The sequence below is a fragment of the Magnolia sinica genome, chromosome 2 (genome assembly GCF_029962835.1).
Source record: "Magnolia sinica isolate HGM2019 chromosome 2, MsV1, whole genome shotgun sequence".
NCBI classification, from domain to species: Eukaryota; Viridiplantae; Streptophyta; class Magnoliopsida; order Magnoliales; family Magnoliaceae; genus Magnolia; species Magnolia sinica.
The window spans coordinates 31923353-31947445 of NC_080574.1; the positions used below are offsets into that span (position 1 = coordinate 31923353).

The following is a 24093-nucleotide window of genomic DNA, read 5'->3' on the forward strand; positions in this document are numbered from 1 at the left end:
GTCATTTCGGGAAAGAAAACTCAGACTGCGCATTTTCGTTCTTTCACCACATTGGCCCCGACAGATTTACTTTCCGACGGTAGTTTCTTCAAACACCAGGGGCATTTTGCTCTCTCTCTTGTCCAGCATTAAAAAGTACCGGTGAGTCATTCGGTACTCTGTCCTGAAAATAAAGATTGATACACAGGCACTTCCGTAGCAGATTTTTGCACATATTAAGCCGTATAAATAACGTCACCATCGTTCAATGATTCAATTTTCCAGAATCAGTTAAATCCAATGGTTCTACTCTCCGATTATTGCTGGTTGAAATCGGACCAGTGAATAACTTCAGATTAACCATTGATTAAGTACCAGTTAATCAGCGAGAAATATAAACGAAAAAGTCTAAATTTTCGTTTATGATCTATCAATATAGAGACCCATTATTTGACCGGTTAAAATTGAGAACAACATGTACAATTTATTAGTTTATACGTATCAATCATCAGCTATGCCATAAGTATATATATATATTTTTTCAAAGCAGAGACCTCCAACAGCGCGCAAACGAGCCTCCAAAGCAATTGCAGGAAGAACAGTTAAGCATTATATATATATATATATATATATATAAAAGCAGAGAAAAAAGACACCACAATAAATAAATAAATAAATAAATGAAAAAAATCTCCACAATAATTGGTATCAAATGCCCCTCGGGATTCCCACTCTTTCTGAATTTCAAGATCTGCTCACTCTCTCTCATCTCCATTATTTAAACAACAGAAACCCTTTTCTACATTTCCCCACTGGATGAGAGAAGGGGAAAAAAAAACAGGCAAAACAGCCTATTAGGGCTTCCGTATCTGCAGAAAAGTCTCTGAGAAAGGTATGATTGCTAGGTTTTTTTTTTTTAATAATAATAATATTATTTATTCTCCTTTATATGTGCAATCAATTCGGTTCACAGCGCATTTCTCGCGATTTGGATTTGTTGCAGCTCTTGGAATCTAGGGTTTTGGCTGTGGATTGAGGATTTAGAGACGATGAGTTTTTTCAGTTTGGATGTGGTGGTTTTCGGTTGTTTGAGCGTTTTGGAAGGCCATTCTGTTGCAAAAATTGGATTCTTTGGAGCTCCAGATGTTGAAATTTAGGGTTTTGGATGTGGATTAGGGCTTTTGTTTAGGTTTATAGGGTTGTTGATGCTGAGATTTTGGGTTTTTTTGTTGTGGAGTGGCTTCAATGCTTTGATTCTTGTCGGATGATTGCTTTGATGGTTTGATCTGCGATTTAGGCATGCGGGAGTTGAAATTTGGGTTTTGGCTCTGAATAAGGGCAATTCAACGATTGGGTTTGAGCTCTGGAGTGTTATCCGACTTATCTAATTCGGCTCTTGAGGCTTAAGGTGAAATTTAGGGTTTTGCAGGCATTCTGTTGGTGGGATTTGTGCAGTTCTGTATTTGGAGGCCTTTTTTCTTTTTCGGCAGGTGGGAGTCTGGAGCTTTAATCTGGTATTTGGGGCTGTTGAAATAAGATGATGCAGTAGGTTTTGAGAGGGGTTTAAGGTGAAGATGGCGGCTAATTCTAATATGGGTTTTCACCACGGATTGATTCCGGCTTCTGCGTTTAACCGCCATGCGATTGCGTTCCAATCTGGGGCTGTAAACAGCTCGACTGGGATGATCTCTGTTGGTAATTATGGCGGGATGAACAACATGGTTGGAACAATCCCAGATGGGAATTCTGGCGGGGCAAGCAATATGGGTGGTGTGGTGGTTCCAGGTGGCAGTTCTGCTGGTGGCTTTCTTCTTGAGACAGTGCCGGGGCTCAAGCATGACACAGGGCTAGCTGTGGATTGGTCCCCTGAAGAACAGTCGATACTGGAGGACGGCCTTCTCAGGTAGGTAGTTTATCTAATTGTTGTCTTTTTCTTTTTTTTTTTTTTTTTTTTCTGGCAGTTTATTTTAACTTTTGGTTCTTTTGCCTTGATTTTTCTCTGTTTTCATGCTGCCATGTTTTTAAGCCAATATTTGTAACTACTGATTTGAACTTGGGAAGTGTCTTGTGATGATGCCACAATATGTGGTGATTTTCAATGCATTATTTCTATAATGGTTGACTGTCAAGAAGATCAAGTGAGCAGAACTGTAGGACATGCTAATCTTTAGCAATTAGCAAAAGAGAGAAAGTTAAAAGCTGCCAATCAATAGTGCTATCTTATTGTGTTTCTCTGTCATTTTGGGCTAAAATAGTTCAGTTACCAATGGCTCCTAATTCTCCATTACATGGATTTTTGGTCCTCTTTTATCATACGTGAGCATCTTTTTCTTTTCTTTTCTTTTTTTCTTTTTTGAAACTCTCCCTCTTTCTGCAGCATGGTGGCTTTGTACATTATTGCAGCAACCAATACATTTAGCTTCCATTTCAAATGTGATGCTGACAGTTATTGCTGTTTGAACTATGAAGTCGTGTTTGGAGTACCATTTACTTCCAAGATGCTGTTGTTGCATCCTCCTGTATTTTGGTACCGTTAAACAGCTACATGGTGCTAATCTTGAGGGCCTATGAGAAACTACAATGAGAGAGAGAGAGAGAGAGAGAGAGAGAGAGAGAGAGAGAGAGAGAGATGCTTAGGGTGTATTGAAACCCTAAACCTCTATGGGCCTTATTATTTGGACTTGGGCCTATTGGATCTTATTTAACTATCAATCTTTCAACACTCCCCCTCAAACTGGAGCATCCTAATGAGGCTCAACTTGGAACAAGGGCTAACATAATCAAACTTAAGAAAGAAAGAAATTCTCCTCTAACATCTCCCCTCAATCTCAATAATCTCCAAAAAGATAAACTTGAGTTTGAAGAGGTACGTAAAAGATTTATTACAACCAGCAATAACAACAACAACAACAACTTAGGCGGATAGTCACTTCTACAATTTCAGTGATGTGAGCCATCAGAACAACCATCTGGCACAAACAAGTATGGATCAACTATCCAGCTCACCTAAGGCTGTGGCAACTGTCCAACACCATCATAGGTCTGAACAACTATCCAGGAGAAATAAAAACGGATCAATTGTCCAATATAAACAAACGAGTCTGGATCAATTATCCAGCTCAACCAAGGCTGAGCCAACTGTCGAACACAATCATAAGTTCATATAACTATTCAGAACAAATAAAGAATGAACCAATTGTCTAATATAAACAACGGGTTTGAGCCAACTATTCGGAGTAAACAAGCCCACTACAATCATAAGTGTAAGCTAAGGCTTGGACAAACACCCAATTCAAACAAGCCCAAACCAACTATCTGGTATATAAATGGGTCCAGGCCAACTACTTGGTATAAATACTTGTAACCTCGTACATCTTGGCAAGGAGAGCCTGAAATGAAGAAGCTACTAAGTCGTCGAAGAAGATGGTGGAGAAGATGTGAGCACATGTCACACATCAAGAGACAATTCAGTTAAATACCTCCAATCTGAACGTCCAACAATACCCTCAACCATTCAGCAAAAAAAAAAAAAAAAAAAAAAACCCCTTAGAAAATTTCTTTAAAAAATGAATAGAATAAGAATTTCCAGCAACATCTTCAACCGGACAGCAAAAAAATCAGTGAGGCCTTCAACTGCATGTCAAACAGACTGAATGTTCAACAATATCCTCAACCATTCAACAAAACCCTTAAAAAAAAAAAAAATCTAGCCGCAAGCCACCCCTTCTCATGAATCACGACAAGTCAGTGAGGAGAAGGGCTTACGACTCTCAAAACAAGAAAAGAATCTCAAAACAGAAAAAAAAAGAAGAAAAAGAATAGTGAAGGGTGAAGGGAAAAGGGTAAATAAAAAGCTATTGGTGTGTAGAGAAGGAAAGAGAGAAAGAGGAAAGAAAAGAAGATTAGGAGGGGAGAGAAGGGAAACACCACTTGTTAAGAAAGATTAGAGGAATAAAACTGATAGAGTTAAGAGGAAGAAGAAGGGAAAGAAAAAGGAAGGAACCAATGAGGATTAGGAAGGGAGACCAAAAAAAAAAAAAAAAAAACACCAAAAAATCTACCCTAATAATAATAATAATAAAAAAATCAACAAATCCCATCCAAAGTAACACAAAAATCTATTTCAATGGAAAAAATCCAGCAGACCCTAGTTAAAGCAATACAAAAATTTCCTTCAATAGAAAATATCTAGCAAACCCTGGCCAAGGCAACACAAAAATATGCTTCAAAAAAAAGAAATAAAAAATCGGCAGACCCTAGACATGGCAACACAAAAATCAGCAAGTCCTTTAGAAAAAATCTTCAAAAAAAGTGAAGGGAAACAAAGAAAAGAGGAGAAAAAGAAACCCTAGAAGAAGAAGAAGAAACCCCAGGAGCACCTTAGCTCTGATATCATGTTAAAGGGTTACATGGTGCTAATCTTGAGGGCCTATGAGAAGCTACAATGAGAGATGCTTAGGGTGTATTGAAATCCTAGCCCTCAATGGCCCTTATTACATGGCCTTGGAATGGGCCTTATTATATGTGTTTGGGTCTAATGGGCCTTATTATTTAACTATCAACCTTTCAACGCTCCCCCCCAAGCTACGGTATTCTAATGAGGCTCATCCTGGGACAAGGGCTAACATAATCAAACTTAAGATAGGAAAAAAAATCTTCTCTAGCAGGTACTAACTGAATTTGGCAGTTTATCCTTGAGTTGCTTCTCTGTAGTTTGTGGCGACTTGACTTTATTCATCTAATCCTATCCATTGTTTGTCCATCTCAGTCATTTTTTGTCTATTACGTTTTGTTGTAGCATGATTGCAGAATTAAGAAGTTATATAAGTTCTAGAGCAATATGGACTGGCCTGTCACATCTTTGGTACATTGGAGCCATGTATCTGGCATGACAACAGTGTAGATGATCTTGCCAAAAAATTAAGCCAATAAACTATCAGATGGGCTACACATGTACAGAGAACAGTGTAGGGTGACAAAAGCTTTCAAGTTCTTTTTAGGTCAGTCCATTATTTTTACAAACATCTGGCCCACCTAATAGTTTGCTGGTCTGATTGTTTGGCCAGATCATCTCCACTAAGTTCTACCTGCAACCCGGTTAGGATGCCCTAAACACATGCCAGGCTGGCAGTGTCCATAGAGGTGCTTGTGGGGTTGCAATCCTATTGGTCCTCCATTTTTCAAATAATTGTGGATATATATTTCATTGAAAATTTCTTCCTAGCTTGGCATGGCGGGGGTAAGGGTAAAGTCGGGAAGCAAGTTGTCATCTTTATTTATTAGCGGGGATTTGGAGCATATGGATGGAAAGGAATAATCAAGGCCTTAGGAATTAGACGACACAAATTTTGGAGGGTTTCAACATGGTGAAACTGAATGTTACGGAGTGGGTGAGAGTTTCAAGTTCAATTGCTATGGTTCATTTTCCTGATATGGGATCAAGGTATCCCGTATCGGTAGCGGTTGGCGCAACGGTGCCATCCGATGCTGATACGGATACGGGGGTGTAACGATACGGGGGCGTAACGACCCGTAACGGTGCTTTTTTTTTTTTGCCAAAAAAGTGAAAAAATATGAATTAAATCCGGAATATTCTAAGCATTCTAAATATGCATTCATTTATAAATTGGAACATGTTTATGGTGGTGTAACGGTCCACTATTTGGTGAGAAGTTGTATCGGACTGTCTGATGAATTTATGAACCAGACAACCTGGATTTGATTGCAAAACTCATATATTTAATTTTCTAAGTATTTACTATCAATCATAGATATATTAGAATGAATGTAATAGGAAAATATCTTACATGTGTAGGTGTTTGCAATTATTTTTCATAATTTATTCTATATTGAGTTATTAACAATTTAACATACCTGTGGTTGTGACTGTGATTCCTGTCCTGTGACTTGTCATCCTCAAGTCAAGAATAATAAAAAAAAATAAAAAAATAGTAGTGTTTGATATACTCCCTTGCAACTTGATTAAGGATTACTTCATTGGTTGTCAGGGGAGTTATTTTAAATACAAGTTTGGTAGTGTCAAGTGTGTGCTCGGCTGCTTGCAATAATACTACTGTGACCTGTGAGTTGTCTGCTGCAAATACTTACCTTAATACAAATATATACTTATAATCACAAGTCACCACCAAAATAAAAACATGTTTTTTTGTAGTTGCTCGACCTTCACATCATCATCATTGTCATCATTAGGCTGAGGCTGCCCAATAGGTGGAGGTGCTGCATATCCATAATATCCAGTGTCAGAAGGAAATACTAGATCAATGAAATTAGAGGATGACTGATCCTAACAAGGCAACGACTCCAATCCCGAGTAAGGATATCTACCAGTGCCCGTCGAATAGCCATACTAGTGCCCGTTCTCAGGCTGTTGAGAATCTTCAGATTAAGAGTGCGTCTGCTGTGATGAGTAACTTGGATTTAGATCTGGATATTTATAATCATATGGATATGGATCGGGAGGACTACTTCAACATGAATGTGATGGAACAGGCTCAGTATAACTGTATAACTATAATTATAATCCAATTGGCTGTAAGAATATCTATCATAATAACCAGGACCATGAGCCTGCTGATGTTTCGGACTTCCGGGACCCGGTGCACCATTAGACATACCCTCCTCCTGCTGGCTGTATCGTGACTCGGTACACTCATAAGTCCGACCTCGTGTACTACTTTGTCGATGTTCATCGGCATCGTGATCTGTAGATGGCTGTATGGTATGCTGAGCAATACTAGAAGTGTCAGCACCAGGGCCAGGGGGGTCATTATCACTATCATCTGACACGGTTACACTACCACTGCTCGTACTCTTTTGTTGATCTTAAGCCGTACTTGGCATAAAAGCTGCCCCTCTTACTAGGTCCAACACATCTGCACGACTCTCTTGTTGCGCTGTGTGTATTATTGGGTCATCAATTTTCAATTCTTCACTATTCTCTTCAATTTGCTTTTCCCTTGTTTCCAACTAAGGTAGAAGCGGGTCATCCTTTTCATAAATATTGTCCAAGTTTATTGGATAGCAGTCTGTGTCATCGGCGGCTGTAATGTTCCTATGATGTTGTTGCATTCTTAGCTTTATATTGTAGTGCATGAAGACAAGTCTAACCAATGTCCTAGTTTGCAATCTATTCCTTTTCTTTGAATGAATAAGTGCAAAACAACTCCAATTCCTTTCGTAGCTAGAAGAAGATGTTGTCTGGCTCAAAACTTTTACTACAATTTTTTAGAGAGCCTTTGTACTCTCTCCCAAATTAATCCACCATTCGTCTGGTTGCAACTTAGGTACTGCATGCTGTGCAAGAGCATCTCCAAAGCTACCCAAGCGATTTCCAAATGTATCTAATTCATTTAACGCCTTTATTTGCATATCTAAGTCAGGCTTTAATCTTTTTATTACATTCTTTAGCCCAACACGAACTTCATTATCTGCATCAAATGATTGAGCATATTTGTACCTAGGATTTAGGTAGTAACCTGCTGCATGAAGATCATGATAGAGTTATCTAGTCTATCTCTTGTCGATCATCCTCCAATAAGACTCCCAGCTTCTGCAATCACGTTGAATTGCCAACTTTGCCTTATCTATGGTAGGGGCTTTGTTGGTTTCAACAAGACGGAGTACCCTCATTAGTGGCTCCATCACTTTTAGGATCGACTTGACCCTCTTCCAATATTTATTGTCCCGTATGGTGTTTCCAACTTCAACCGGTGTCCCTAATGTTTTTTGCCTATGTTTTGTATTGAGCCAATCTCGGGAAGTGAACATCTCACTTATCTCTCCCCTATGCAGGTATAAACTCTCTAAAGCTATAAAGTTTGTCACGAATCTAGTTGCCGTAGGCCTCAACAACTCTCGTCCTTTTGTGAACTTACTCATTATTGCGACTACTTGATTATGATTATAAATAAACGTCGTCACTTCTCTTTCCCTTTCGACCATTTCCTTAACATTCCTTTTCTTCCCAATAACTTTCAATATGAGATTAATACAATGGGCAACACATGGTGACCAAAAAAGATATGGTCTCTTTTTCATTAACTTATGTTTTGCAAGCTTATATGATGCTTCATTATCTGTCACAATTTGCACTATATTCTCCTCTCCAATCTCTTCTACAACTTTTTCCATTAGTCCAGTAATATAATTAGAATCTTTTGTTACCTCTGAGGCATCAATTGACTTGTGGTATATAGTTCCTAAGTGGCAGTACACTATGAAGTTGATCATGCTGCATTTGGTTGGGCTAGTCCAACCATCACACATGATCGTGTATCCTCTGGCATGCCATACAGGTTTAAAGGTAGTCATGTATACTTTCACATCCGCATACTTTGGATCTTTCTATTTCTCCCTAATCTCCTTAGCAGTGGGAGCTTTAATTCCTTCACCTGCTTCTGCTGCTGCATTAGTTACCACCTGCCAATATAGAGAATTGGCCGCGTTAAGAGATATGTTGGCACGTATAAATAACTTTATTGTTGCCCTACCTAGCTTCTCAACGGAAGTTCTACTTCACATTTGTTTTGTCTTCTTTTGTTTAGTTGATTCTTTCCTAAATAGGATTGGATCAACAGAGGGTCTTCTAGGCTCATTTACTTATTTATCCAAATGTATAGGAACATCACGTGAAGATGTCTGTTGTCGACTCCCAAACACACGTCGTAACCTACTAAACCTACCCTCCCCTCGCAAAAGTAGTTGTACTCCCAGCTGCACTCCCACTCCCACTGCCCTCCTCTATCACGTATTGATCAACTCGCGCCAAACATGCGGCGACGTTATTCCTCTTCACGAGTTAGATGCAAGCTCTCTCTCCTAGCTATAGTTAATTCCCGATCTAAATCTTCGTCAAAATCAATAATATCTTCATCATGAACGCCCATATATTTAGGACTAAACACCTCCTGTCGAGCTGCATCCAAAATTTCATCTTTCTTCTTTTATCCAGCAGCATGTTTACCCTTAGACTCATCCAGATCGGCTTGCATTAAAATCATCATCTCTTTCGGTACTTTAGCACATCCCGCAACTTGACCCTTTCGATGTGCCAAATGTTGTTTGAGACGGGTAATTCCACCAGTTACTAATCTATTACAATAGTTGCACTTCATTTGGTGCCTAGTACCACCAACCCTCTGACAATGTTGTCATCCAATATCCTCACTTACTTGTTGGCTAGACCCAGACATTTCCTTAGGTAGATGCTAGATATACATTAGATATGACCCATGTCTATGTGAGATTGTGAGTCTACTCGTTATTCTAAATTTATATACATTTTTCAGAATCTAATCAATAAAGATAATTTTATGTTCTAAACCCTAAGAAGCTCCAAAACTTATCCAATATAAGAAAATATAAACATAAAGTCACTAATTCGAAAATAGGAAAAAAATAAAATTATAACAACAATATGTAAAATGGACATTAACATGTTCTACTATGATTAACACATCATATTCTACTATTAAAATAGTAAAGCATTCAATAAAAAATGATTTTTTGAATAAAAAAAAGGCTGAAAATATTGCGTAAATAGAAAAAAATTATAAAAAAATATAAAATGACAACAACAATCTGTAAAGTGGACATTAACATGTTCTACTATGATTAACACATCATATTCTACCATTAAAACAACAAAACATTCAATAAAAAATGATTTTTCAAATTTTAAAAAAAGGGCCAAAAATAGTGCGTAAATAGAAAAAAATTATAAAATGACAACAATAATCTGTAAAATGGACATTAATATCTTCTATTATGATTAACACATAATATTCTACTATTAAAACAATAAAACATTGAATAAAAAATGATTTTTCGAATAAAAAAAAGGCCGAAAATAGTGCGTAAATAGGAAAAAAATTATAAAAAAAATATAAAATGATAACAACAATTTGTAAAATGCACATTAATATCTTCTACTATGATTAACACATCATATTTTACCATTAAAACGGTAAAACATTCAATAAAAAATGATTTTTCAAAATTAAAAAAAAAAGGCCGAAAATAGTGCGTAAATAGAAAAAATTTATAAAAAATATAAAATAACAACATATAAAACGACAACAACAATCTCTAAAATGGACATTAACATGTTCTACTATGATTAACACATCATATTCTACCATTAAATCAGCAAAACATTCAATAAAAAATGATTTTTCGAATTTTAAAAAAAAGGGCCGAAAATAGTTTGTAAATAGAAAAAAATTATAAAAAAAATATAAAATGATAACAACAATCTATAAAATGCACGTTAATATCTTCTACTATGATTAACACATCATATTGTACCATTAAAACAATAAAACATTGAATATAAAATGATTTTTCGAATTAAAAAAAGGGTCGAAAATAGTGCGTAAATAGAAAAAAAATTATAAAAAAATATAAAACGACAACAACAATCTGTAAAATGGACATTAACATGTTCTACTATGATTAACACATCATATTCTACCATTAAAACAGCAAAACATTCAATAAAAAATGAATTTTCGAATTAAGAAAAAGGGCCGAAAATAGTGCGTAAATAGAAAAAAATTATGAAAAAATATAAAATGACAACAATAATCTGTAAAATGGACATTAATATCTTCTATTATGATTAACACATCATATTCTACCATTTAAATAACAAAACATTGAATGAAAAATATAAATACCTATTTTTGAGGAATTTCTGGAAAATAGCCCGCGGAACTTTGAATCAAGAAAATCCTTAATATAAGTTGTTTTTATTTGTTATATCAAGGTAAGAGTGGTCGAAAATAGCAATAGAATGATTTAGGAAGAGTTCAGAAGAAAGAAGTTTCAAAAAAAGTGAAAAAGCAGACCTTAAAAAGTTAAAAAAAAAAAGAAAAAGAAAAAGAAAAGGCCATTTTTTTACTGTTACGCCCTGACCATTACGAGGCAGTAACGGCCGTTATGCCCCGTAACGGCTACAGAATTGGGGGGTGCCTCATTACGGCCCCGTACCGCGTAATGGCCACTGCTGTTACCATTATGTATCGGCTGATACGTAACCGATTCGGGATACCCAGTATGGAATCAGGGCTGCAATGGGTCCTGGTTATTTGTTTTTGTTTTCTTTGTATTTTTTTTTCGGCTTCAGCCTTATTCAATAAAGATGTCACCATTAACAAAATGCATTTGTTATCAGAAAAGAAAAACTTCTTCTGTCCATCTTTGCTGAGCAACAGGAAGTTGAATTTCTTATACTTTTCTCACCTATTAAGGTCTGTTACTGATTATATTCCACGTATTCCCTTTCAAGCCTCATTCTGTTATATTGATATTTTATGTATTAAATTCAGACATGCCAATGAATCAAGTATTATGAGGTACATCAAGATTGCATCTGCACTGCAGCACAAGACAGTACGAGATGTTGCTTTGAGGTGTCGGTGGATGACTGTGAGTCGATCTACATAAATTTCATCTATAATCTTTTCCTAGATAAGTTATCTGCTTTGAATTTTCATTTCAGTATCAAATGGGTGTCATGCTTTACAGAGTTCAATACTTGTTTTTTAGCAAAACTTGGCCTTTCACCACATACTCCCATTTTTAAAATAACTTTTGGATTTGCAAATCATTTCAAAGGTGTGGTGAGTGTTTTTGTGACTTTTCAAGACTGATATCTATCCTGAGCTATTTGATCATCTTTCACATGTCATAATGAAATTGGCAAACTACTGAGCTAAAATACTCTTGGAAGATTTCAGAACCATTATATTTTTATTAAGCTTATAATTTTCCATACAAAAAACATGTAATGAAGTTCAACTAGGGACCATATTACCCAAATATGCCATTTTGGATGGATGGAACACCCATGTCTTCCACTCACAGGATATTAACTTTTTGGGTAATTAATTCTTTATGCATTACAAAATTAATCAGAGAGATCAAATGTTTTTCCTTCTTCGAGAAAACTTTATCTGGGATATTGCCAGTGCATTTGTTCTCATTTAAACAAAAAAAGGCTCGTAGAAGAGTGGGTTTTATGAGTCTTACCAGGTCCCACATCCTCTCAAGACAATGAGGCTGGCTCCATTCTGATTCTTTGCTTCTGTTGACCATGCTATCTTTTTACAACTCTAGAAATACAGATCTCTCGCCATGCAATTTAGGGGGAGAAACTTATCTTGGCAAAGGAACACTACTGATATATACCCGTGGGACATAACCTATTGCACAGGACATCTTAGACCCTGTCACTGTGAAAGCAATAGTACTCTCTCTATGCTAATAAAGTTGGCACAACTTGCCATCATGTGTGGTAACAAGTGAGACTCTAGGCGACCATATTTTATGAAATTCTGCCATGCCTCTTTATCTTCTATGTAGAACTCAGTTTTATATTGTTGCATGTCCCTTTGATTCTACTAGTGGTAGGGATAGAGAATCTAAGTAAGTATTTGATGAAAATTGATAAAATTCAACTTCATTCTTTACCGATTGTTGGAATTCTCATGCTTCTTCATGCATTCAGTAGGACTCTAAAGTTGCTGGCTTAATCAAACTTAAAAGTTAATTCTATTTGTGTTTAATATTTGGTTGATTATAAAAACCATTTGCAGAAGAAGGATAATGGAAAGCGGCGTAAGCCGGAAGATCATTACATGGGAAAGAAGATGAAAGACAGGAAGGTAACTTCTTAAAGCAATCTACTTAAATTTATTTGGTTGATATTATATATTTACCTGCTGATGAACTCATTAAAACAATCAAACAGACGCCTGTGTATTGAAAGAAATATGTTAAATAAGTCCAATAAAATAATACATGTATACTCCGCAAGGTTCAGTTTATGGTTGATAAGCCTTGAAACTGTGGTTTTAGGGAAGTAAAGTGAGGTCTGACCTGTTGCATTCATCCCTTGCCCAACTTGAAAATCATCTGTCCCTTTTGCTTGAAGTCAAACATGTATGCATACATATCTAGCCACGTAATGCTATATGCTTTTACATGCATCCATGCATTTATATGTACGCATGTACATACATACATGCATGAGTGGGTCTTCTAGGATGAAATATATTGACAAAGGAAAAGGTCGATGCTATCTAGTTCAGTAATACCTTGTGTATTATCTGTACATTTTTTTGTTGGCAATATTGTATATTTTCTGGAGGGTATTCATGTGAGCTGGTAGGGTTCATTATTCATAGTGATTTACTGATTGGGCTTGGCTGGTTGTGTTTCATTTGCTTAAAATGTTCTCTAATTCTTTGAAGTCCATTGCTGAAAACAATTATCAAAAACTCGATTGAAGGAAACCATCTAATTGCAAATTTATGGTAAGCTAGTAACTTCATAAATGGGGTTTCTCTTTTCAGTTGTTAAATCATCCAACATCTTTAGGAAGTAATGTTAATTGAAGAACCGGGATTCTAAAGATGGTGATTCTTCAGGAAAAGCTGGTGGATTCTTCAACAAAGCCAAACGTGCCTCCATCTCCACAGCCAAGCATGCCTGCATATTCTTTTATGTTGCAGCATATGAACCGCAATGATCTCACTTCATGTGGAGGTTGGTAGTCATATCCTCTAAATGCTTTGACTGGTATTTTCTTTTACTGAGCATGTGACTGCAGTAAATCATTTTCTTTCCTTGCATGTTTCTATAATGTTGCTTCCCTGTTTTGCCTGTTTCATGTTTCATATAGATCTTGGATTAGTTTATGTGCTAGCCCTTCTATTTAATCTTACAGTCAAATGCATAATTCTACACATTTTTCATGATACGAACTTGTTTAATCTCTTCAGGGCCTGAAGAGAACTGAAAACTGTTCCATAGATGAAAAAAAGTGACTGTTATTAAGGTTTTATATTCCTCTCTCGGTTTATGTAAAAGGTTCACTGGGATAGGCGAGTCAGTTTGAGCATATTTGTAATGAGTTCTTCTTACCACTATGTAACTAGTTTTCAACAAATCAACTCACAAGACACTCATTTTGATTCAACAACCAGGGCTAAGCTTTATACTGCATTTGAATAGGCGCTCAAATGGGCATTCTGCTCAATATTCATGTCGCCAACTTGTGTTTTTAGAGGCATTTGAAAATTCAAAAAGCGGTGTCTGCATTGGTTGGAAGGATTTTTTCACCAAACCAACTTGACAAGTGAGCTCTGAGTACAGCAGCATTTGATTGATGGCCATCTGCTCAACAGGAATTAATGACATCCAAATTATCAGTATAATCACAGTTATTTGTGGTTGGCTTTACAGATTTTGTTTTGGCAATCATTCCTAAGGGCCTATCCTTGGAATATGAACACTCTTTCATTTCCCTTCTCACTAACTTGGTCAAAGTCCTGTTAGGTCTTCCTCTTATTCTCATTTCAGTCCCTTCAACCTTATCAAGGATCCCATCATAACCAGAACTTCTCCAGTCTTCTTTGCAGATGAATGAACCATCTGTCTTCTCTCTATCATTTTTTTCTTTGATTGGGACTACTCCTTGGCTGCATTAGATGACCTCATTCTTAGTGCTATTCTTCTAACTCTTCCTTTCATCCATGTCCACATTCAACTAACATCCAAATCAAACTTAATTGCCTTTTCCTTGCTTTCTAAAATTGTCTTTGTTGCAAGTTATCTAGTATAGTTTGTTCAGCAGACAAATTTTCGCATGTTGTATTTTAGTACTCTGGTTTTCATATGGCAGTTTTGTTTCATATATTATGAATGCATGGGCTGTGCAAATATACCATAAAATGTTAACTTCTTAATACTAGTTAAGCCTCTGTTTGGCATGGCCATTTTAGGAGCAGAGAAAATTTGTTGAATTTCTAGAAATTGCAAAATGAGCTCTTTTCTGTTGTATTGGAAAGAAAGAGCTCTTTCATAGCCGCATGGATACATTTGTGAAGAATCCATTTTGAATGAAAAAAAATAAAATACTTTACCTAGTTTGGGAGGTATAAGTTGTGAACTTGTGATTAACACATTTCAAAGAAAGGTGATTTTCTTGGAAAAAGCCCTCTATTTTTCTCAGCACACCCCGTTTTTCCAGATTCAAGGGAGGATTTCCTTCCTCATTTTCTTCGAACTCCTCTCCTCCTACAACGAGCGATGGTCACGATTATGATGACGACGGTGGTGAAGATGATGATGTGACATCAATGATGGTGCCAATAATGACTGTGATGATGATGTCATGGAAATGATGGCAACTATGATGACAATGATGATGACGTCTAGGTGACGACGATGATGATGATGTCGATGGCGATGTCGATGATGATGATGGTGATGACGATGATGGTGATCATGATAATGGCACTGATGAAGATGACACTGATGACGGTGTTGATGGGTGGCCCGCCATTCCAAATTATCTAAATCCAATATATATATATTTTTCTTTCACTGCTGTAGATTTTCCATGAAAATTATTATCCCAACCAGGGCCTGTTTGGATTCATGGGAAAAGATGGACGAAACAGTGTTTCTAGGTGATGGCAACAATGTGGACAACACCAATGTTGATGATGATGCTGATGATGATGACGACGGTGATGATGATCATGATCATGACATTGATGATGACAGCAATGATGACAATGATGACAGTAATGACAATAGTGATAGCAAGGATGATGGATGGCCCACCATTCCAAACCATCCCATTTCTCCAATATTCCTTTCTTTCACTGCAACGGATTTTCCGTGGAAATATTATCCCAGTCAGGGCCTGTTTGGATTCATGGAAAAAAAAAAAGGACAAAATGACTTCCTTGGACACTGTTTTCTGGGAACTGTTTTTCAACAAGATTCCCATGGAATATTTTCCATCATTTCAGAATCTGTTGTTTAGATAAACTAAAATGGAAATTTCCTTGGAAATTTTACTTGAAGATGGAAGGTGGCACAAATGTGGTGCTTGAAGACGGATTGTGGCAAGTGGCACATTGTAATGTGGCATACTGTCACATGTGGGACGTTGGTGCATAGATATAATGCTAAGCATACATGGAAGCAGGTGCTTGTGTTCATCGTAATCATTGTCTAAACCTTACCCCACTTAATTGGGGTTGGTTACATGAATCCTATTCCGCCATTCCACCCTATCAAGGGAGATGCCTTCAGTTAGACCATAGGTGATGCAGGGAATGGCGTGACAAGGAAGATCAGTCTTCCTCGAACAATAAACACCTTGAATCCACAAGAGAATTTGCTCGAATCCATGAGAGAAATAAGAAATTTAGAGAATTTATTTTTTAATTTTAAAAAGCTCTCAAAATAAACGAGTTTGTATGCTTAAATACCCTTAAACAAACCCTAAGATGCAATTAGAAAATACCTAAACAAACAAGGAAATAAAAACTGAAAAAAGCGCAAGTTTCTGTCGTCTGTCAGTTAAATAGTTGATCGATCGATTAGAATGGCACAAAAACATCTAGAGACTAAAACAAGAAAATCATATTTGTTTCGATCGATTGACCCAATCAGTCATTCGATCGAATTAAGCTAAAAAACGTCTAACAAGCTTTTCACCTAAATCCGAATTTCAATCAATCGACTCGATCAATCTGCTCGATCAACTTCGATTGATCGAACTATGCTGAAATTTTGTTGATTTCCCTTTGGACTTTTTCCGGTCCATTTGTGATAGGAATGTGCTTGCTCCACTTCCTGCGTCAATAGGTCATCATGTCTTTCTTACTACCTCCATCCACATTCTTTTGGCTCTTCTCATTACCCTTTTAGAAACTTCAACTTGTACTTATCCTAACTGGCAGGGTTCTTGGTCTCTATTGCACAGATGACCAAATCATCGAAGTCTACTTCCCCCCATCTTATTACCTATGGGTGTTACCCCTAAGTTCCCTTGAATGCATTCTAATTCTATCCTTCATCATCTTGATGCTCATCCATTTCAGTTACACTCATCCTATGAACATGTTCCTTAACTGCCAAACCTAAAGCATGGCTAGTCTTATAGCTTATCCTATAAAATTTCCCTTTCAGTTTGAGTGGTACGTGGCGATCACATAAAGCTCCAGAGGCACATCTCCATTTCTTCAACCCAGCTTGAATTCTATGGGAAACATCCATCCACTCTCACAAATTATTGAGCCAAGGTATCGAAAGAGTGATCATTTTGGGAAACTTCTTGGTCAGTAATCTTAACTAATTCCTCTTTTCCAAGACAGATTTTCTTCATCTCAAATAGTAGAAAGCACTTTCCTTTCCAGCAAATTTCAATAATAATAATAAAAAAAAGGAACCAATGAAAACTAAACTTTCTCTAACTTTCTTTCCAAGCTCCGAAACTGGCCCTTGGAGTAAAATCCCCAGAAAACTCAAATTATTTTTCTGGCAGCCTGAGCCGAACCCGGAAGTCCTTTTTCTGGGTTGGCTGACTCTGTATCATTGGTTGATGCCAACACCTGTAAGCATGCTCATGCAACTTGGTGTCCCACATGCTTGGGGTTATATCTACTTATGAAAACTTTTTTAATTATTATTATATGTAAACTAGCCTAGACAATGTAGTTAGTGCTAGGTCTACCTATAAAGTTTTTTAACATTAGTTTTTGGTCTTCATCTTTAGCTGATGTGCATGATTTCTGTCTTGGGCAGGACCAGCTCAAATGCAAATTACCCAAAACCTAAAAGTTATAGCTTTTCACCATTTTGCACTTAACCTATTTTTTCTTCAGATGCTTAATTAATTAATAATAATAATAATAATTTGCAGCCATTGTTTTCCATCAATAAAAAGATTTTGCAGCCATTGTTTTTCATGACTCAAGAAACATGTATTGTTTGCTATTTCTTACTGGCCCTTTGTGCATTGCCTCATGTTGATCTGGGCTATTCATCCAGTTGGCTGCATCGTGGATGGGTCTTGTGGAAAAATCCATTGATCAGAGATTCCGATGTTCATACAAAGTGTCAGCATGTGGACTGTTGCTTCCAATTGCCCTTTTGACAGAAGGTGAAGATCTGTTTTCAGTGGAATTTTGCCACATGGGCCATCTATGATGGGACGTGCAAAGGTAAACAAATCCGGATCACCACACGGTAAGGCACAAGAGGTGAGGCAAGTGACATAGGGAGAGCAACAAGGGAAAGTGATGTAGCAAAAATAATTAATAAAATTACATGACGGGTGTTTTTAAGTAAATATTGTGAGCAAGCTATGAAAGTCAATATATGCTAATGGCTTTGCGGCTTATTATGTACTAAGGTAGGAATTTCCCAATGGTATCCGTTCCTTGTTTGGAGACATGCATGATGTATCAGTAGTGCTGTTAGCCCGTCAGTGCTAACCTCATTACTGTGCAACACAGCTTTCTGTATCTCATATGAAAATGGGCTTGAATGCTTCTCACGAAATCATTTGACATGTGGAAACTTCCCTCTAAATTGTCTTACTGATTCCTGATTTTACATTAACATATAATGTTTTCGGTTCTTACAATATAGTATTAAAATCTTGTAGGTGACTACCGTGTCATTTAGTAGGTATATTCTTCTATTTCCTTTTGATTTTGTGAAAGAAGTTGCCTACATTGAATGGAAAAATGTAACCTTTTTGTAAACAGATTTATCGATGGCCGTCAATGTACAATCTTATATGCCGGTTTTTCTACCTAACTGTTCCCTCTAATATTGACAAGCCATTTTCTTTTGTTAGTCCCTGCAGTAAGTGGCATGACGAGACATCTCTTAGATGAAAATGCTCAAGTTTTTGGCCAAATCTCAGCTAATCTTGGAGCATTTAAGGTGAATTACTCAAACCTTTTGTTATTTTCCTTGATGCGGGCTTTTAGAGGGGATTTGTCAAGAAAGGGCCCCATGGCATATTGGCATTCAAACCATACAGAGCTTGCCTTTTCTTTTGCTTTGGACTTTGTCATACTTATACCTGCTTCAATCTCATGCTTCTGAGTTTTATGTGTAGGCTCTTAGAGTCTTGACTTAACATCATGTTTCCTTGTAAAAATTATCACCAATCATTTTTAGAATCCTTATTTTGATATGATAATGAGTAATGGCAGCTATTATCTTCTTATTCTGCTTCCCTTTCTCTTGGTATCTGTCTATCTCCCTTGTTGCCAGTGTAGTGTTTCTCATTCATTGGATCTTTCTACCAGATAGCGAGTTTAGTTTATGACAATGATTCATGCTCTTTTACTTTCATGCAGATACAGGATAATATCGATCTCTTTTGTCGCACGAGGAACAACCTCATTGCCATATTAAATGAGTATGTGAAGCCGTTCACAATTTTGAGTTAATTAATATCAGTCCCAATCATTGTTTGGGAACTCAAAAACTCGCTCTGAGTATGTGGACATGGGAAATGGTAAACTCAGTGATTGACTTGACTGCAGCGGTCCCCATATTCACTTCAACGAGTCTTTTGAGTCCTTGAAAAACCTGGTAAAAATGAGTTACTCATTGAGTCAACCCGAAATCCAATGTAGTTCAATCGACTTGGTTTTGTTTTGAGTAAACCTGCCTGGTTTTTCAGACCATAGTGTCAACAGCTGTTGTGGTTCATTTCAATATCTAGTAATGAAAATGGTGTTTTGTCATTTTGTGCAGTATGAGGGATATGCCTGGAATAATGAGCCATATGCCACCATTGCAAGTGTCAATCAATGAGGAACTGGCCAGTACCATTCTCCCTGGTACAGTGCAAGCAAGCTCTCAGGTTAGCTCCTAAATTTACTGTCCACATTGGTTTGAGGTGGCATGCCACATGTGGGTTCAGAGGGGTGAGCCACAGGTCCTTATGCCCAGTTCACATGTGATATTGTTAAGTTCAATTGATAGTATCATCCCATTAATGCTGCATCGAATCAACATTATGTTCAGGAGACATCATGTTGAGTGAATCATGACTTCTGCTACTTTGTTGATGAGCTTAAATGTTTCCCTGGAAACTAACTGTTGCTATGGTGGCAAATGGGCTAGACTGGGCTGGTCGGGGCTAAAGCATGGCCAACTCAACCATAAGTTAAAGACCTGAGTTTAGGCCAGCCTAGCCCATGGGTTAAGAATTGAACTGTATACAACCCAGAAACACTGAGCCTGCCAGCGCAAACTTTAGTGCGGTGGGCCTATTTGTCATGCCTTGAGGCAAATGCAGTCCAGGTCCATCCCAACTAATTACAGGCCAAAACTCAGGCCTGGATTGAATCCACAGGCCTTGAGACTTGGCCCGAGCTAGCCTAACGCAGTCTAGACTTGGGCCAGCCCAGCACATTTGTCAACGTAATTGTCGCTGGCTAACAATTTGGAATGATATAATAATAGCAGAAAGGTGAAAAGCTGCTAAGCAGTATCAACGACGCTCCAGTCACCCAGGTGAAATATTGCCCGTTTAAATGCTATGTTTAGCCATGGGTTGGACGTGGACGTCTTAGTGCAATGTGGCGGGAGATTTAATTAATTAGGCAAGGACCATGGTGAGCCATGGAGGCTCTATTTTATGTTTGATGAAATGCACCCTTTCTCCTTGTGGCTAAACATTTCATACACCCATACTGGCAGATGGTCGAATTCCATGATTGTCACCTTAGCTAATGGCCCAGGTGAAATATAGCCCGTTTAAATGCTACGTTTAGCCGCTGCATGGACATGGAGGTCTTGGCGCAATGTGGTGAGGGATTTAATTAATTAGGCAAGGACCATGGTGAGCCACGGAGGCTCTATTTTATGTTTGATGAAATTCACCCTCTCCTCATGGCTAAACATTTCATACACCCATACTGGAAGATGGTCGAATTCCATGGTTGTCACCTTAGGTAATGGAGGAATTGACATTTCCTTTCTTTTTGCTCCTTTTACCAAATAAATTCTTGCATCACTTCTCCAATATGATAGTGGAATGGCAGAACAGGATTTCTGTAGCTGACCCCAGTTAGTTGGGATAAGGCTTAGGTGAGGACGATGATCGCTTCTCGAGTATCTTATGTTTAAAGAATAATCATAGAAGATTGTTGAACACCATCCCCACCATATGTGCATCATGCGCGCATTCATGTATGTCATGCATGTGAATGAGAAAAGCATGGGGTGATAGACGCATGTGATGCTAGTTGAGCAACCCTAACTGGAACCTAAGAAAATTGATCTGCTGAAAACTCCAGTCCATCAAGTGAGATGCCATGTTTATTGCAATTGTATCTTATCTGCAGGCATTGATGTTTGGTAGTTCAGGCAGCATTGAATTGAAGCAAGAGCCGAGATGTTAATGACACGCTGAGAAGATAGAGATGCAGTCGTTATTGTGTAAGTAGAAGATCTTCATCTGTATAAAATGCGTGAAGCCAGTACGAGCTTCCTTGTGTACACACCACCTCCCACGGAAAGGAATTCATTGTAAAGATCCCATTTTTGGAATCTGAAGAATACCAGATGATACTGCACCGAGCCTCAGGTAATAAAAAGCCTGTCCATCTCCAAAGTAGATTTTCTGATCAGACAGCATTGTAAGTTAATGCTCTCAATTTCAGTTTACAGTGTATACCATGTGGGACAGGAAACGGTAATCTTTTTGGTGCTTGTAACTAATTAATTTTCTACTTATATTATTTTCTCTCTCCAGCAACGTCACCGCATGAGAATGGACAAATGACAGAGGATTAGTCATTACATGCACTGTAAATGGCTTTGATGAGGAGATTCAATTCTGTATGATTTTTTGCTGCCTGCCCTTCTGCTTTATATCCCCCAGAACCCATTTCCTACAATGTGGGCCCAATGGTTTGATGATCCAGAGTTTTTATGAGATAGGCACCACCATGGATAGATGGATGGATCATGCCTCATCAACCTGATGGGACAATCCTGACCTTGGACCAGTTACCTACAAATAAGTGGTTGATGGAAAAAAAAAAACCAATGATTGTTATCTCTCTGCAGAAACAAGGCCACTAGTTGCATGGTTAGGATCTCCTAGCTTCATAGACTTTCAGGCTTGTACATGGTAGGCCCATCGGATAATGTTTCTGGATCACTGAACAAAGGCCGCTGCCCGCCCACCCATATGAACTGGGCATCCAGGGAACGCCCATTCCACTGCTGAAAAAATAGGAAAATGACTCAAAATCTCCCATGCGCCTTAGGCATCCAACCGGAGGAATTTAAGCTAGGTCAGAATTTAAGTTTTACTATCCTTTTTTCCTCTTCATTTACCAGATTGTATTAATCCAACGGCTGTAAACTGTTGTAAGGGGGATCGAGTAGAACTGTTTGGGCTGCAAGTGCCAAAGTGCCATGCACCCAGGAGAAGGGGAAAAAAAAGGGGCACGGACGTTTGGAAAAGAATGGACGCTTTTTTTTTTTTTTTTTGTAATAAAAAAAAACGATATACTACTGGGCCTGGACAAAGATCTTAGTTCATGGCTTGTTCTTAGCTCATGGGATGGACTAGAACACGTGACTCTTTTTCCGTAATATGAAGGGTCACCCTGACATTTGAATAATCAAAGGTTTAAGATATTTCAATATAAAAATTCGTCTTTTCTTTTTGGTTCTCTAATTATTTTTTTTCCCCTTTTGTGTATCCCTATCCACAATGAGGCATCTTGTAAATGGGTAAACGGTCTGTTACTGATGATGGGAGCCAGGTTGATTTTTTTTTGTTAGGTTTTTTCCTCCAGAGCCCTCATTAAAATGGTTGGCATTTTTAAGACCCATTCAAACTACCATGTGCGTGTTTTTGTTGTTGTTTTTTTTTTTTTTTTTTTTAAAATTTTTTTTATTTTAAAGTTTCAAGTGTTCTGAAAACTGCCACCACTGGCCTAGCAGGACCATCCATGATAGACAACAAACTCCAAACTATGCAGTACAAAGATGGCATTGAGTGTGGTCCCAATGCAATCTACAGGTTTAAAAATCTATTCTTATTCAAATTATGTGCCCAAAAAATAAAAAATGATCTGTTTCTGCACACATCATGCAATTCGTGAAGACCTCTATGTAGATGCTACAGATTCTCAAATAGTCATCTCTCAAGAATCAAAAATGGCATTTAGATGCTAATTTTCAAATTTTAGGAATAGTGTGATTAAAACTTTATAATTGACCTTTCCCATTCAAACCAACGTTGGTGGACAGAAATTGAGATAATCTATCAAGATACAAGGCAAACTATCCAATGGCCAAGATATTGTGGGCCACATTTGCTTGGCCATCTAATGACCTTGGTCAGATTTTATTTTATTTTACCTTTCACAATTAAATTAGGGATTTTATCACAGAATTTCTTACTAACTCGGATTTTACCTAATGCTTTGACTAATCAGAATTTGTCCTGGCTTCACCAATTGGAATTCGATGTAGTGCTTTCTTTACGGGTGAAATAACCAAAATACCAGGCTTTATTTTCTTTAACAAGTTAGCACAGTAAAGTACTGCATTTTTTTTTGTAACGAGATTATTTACCAAATGAAGTTACTTGTAGTGAAGAGGTAAGTTGATCTAATGGACTGGATGTTTGGAAGATTTAGGCCCCATTTGTTAAATCTGAAGTTTAAAGCCTGAAACTGAAATATGAAATCTGAAGTTAAAAAACTTGTTTGGTAATTATGGCTTAAGTCTGAAAATTAAGTACTGAATTTGAAGCAACTTGTTGGTTAACAAACATTTGAAATGTCTGAAATATGTTAATTTGACACATTTGCCCCTATCTTCTCCAGTTTGGAAATGTTTTACATTATAAAGAAATTATTTTTTATTAAATAAAAATAAAATTATTCTATTTAATTCAAATAAACTAAAGTACTTAATAGAAAATTAAAATATCATTATTCATAAAAAAAAAAATTAATGATTTGCATGTATAAATGTAGTGGCAATTTCTTTTCGCATATTGGACATAATAGTTTGTTCAAAGTTTCCAAATACTCCTTCCGCTTCAGGTATATCATTTTCTGATTCAATATTTATATCCCAAAGAACATTTTCATCATTGTATTGTTGGAGGAGTGAATCGGAGATGGATTCTTTTCTAGTTTAGTTATGTAGTGTCATGCATGCAATAATTATGTCTTTTTTGCGTCGGGAAGGAATATAGTGCTATCTACTTCAAAATTATAAAACGCGCCT

The 24093-nt window shown here is 37.2% G+C and overlaps 1 protein-coding gene across 2 annotated transcripts; it reads left to right on the forward strand.

Annotated features, from left to right (window-relative positions):
- The first annotated feature begins 613 nt into the window (after positions 1–613).
- LOC131236897 (uncharacterized) lies at positions 614–21697 on the forward strand. 2 transcript variants are annotated; one of them, XM_058234422.1, is made up of 9 exons: positions 614–871; positions 953–1882; positions 11328–11427; positions 12597–12665; positions 13431–13548; positions 18668–18756; positions 19179–19240; positions 19582–19690; positions 21180–21697. In XM_058234422.1, the coding sequence occupies exons 2-9, from the start codon at positions 1554–1556 to the stop codon at positions 21234–21236; spliced, it is 933 nt and encodes a 310-aa protein (XP_058090405.1). In that variant the 5' UTR covers positions 614–871; positions 953–1553; the 3' UTR covers positions 21237–21697. The 2 variants fall into 2 exon arrangements, with proteins under 2 accessions (XP_058090405.1, XP_058090404.1); XM_058234421.1 differs by having other exon boundaries at positions 983–1882.
- The last annotated feature ends 2396 nt before the right edge of the window (positions 21698–24093 follow it).

Excerpts from the sequence above, each read along its gene's own strand:
- LOC131236897 (XM_058234422.1), top strand. The coding sequence starts at position 1,554 with ATGGCGGCTAATTCTAATATGGGTTTTCACCACGGATTGATTCCGGCT. Across the intron at positions 11,428-12,596 it reads TGAGGTGTCGGTGGATGACT|AAGAAGGATAATGGAAAGCG; the intron begins GTGAGTCGATCT and ends AACCATTTGCAG. Across the intron at positions 12,666-13,430 it reads AGAAGATGAAAGACAGGAAG|GAAAAGCTGGTGGATTCTTC; the intron begins GTAACTTCTTAA and ends GTGATTCTTCAG.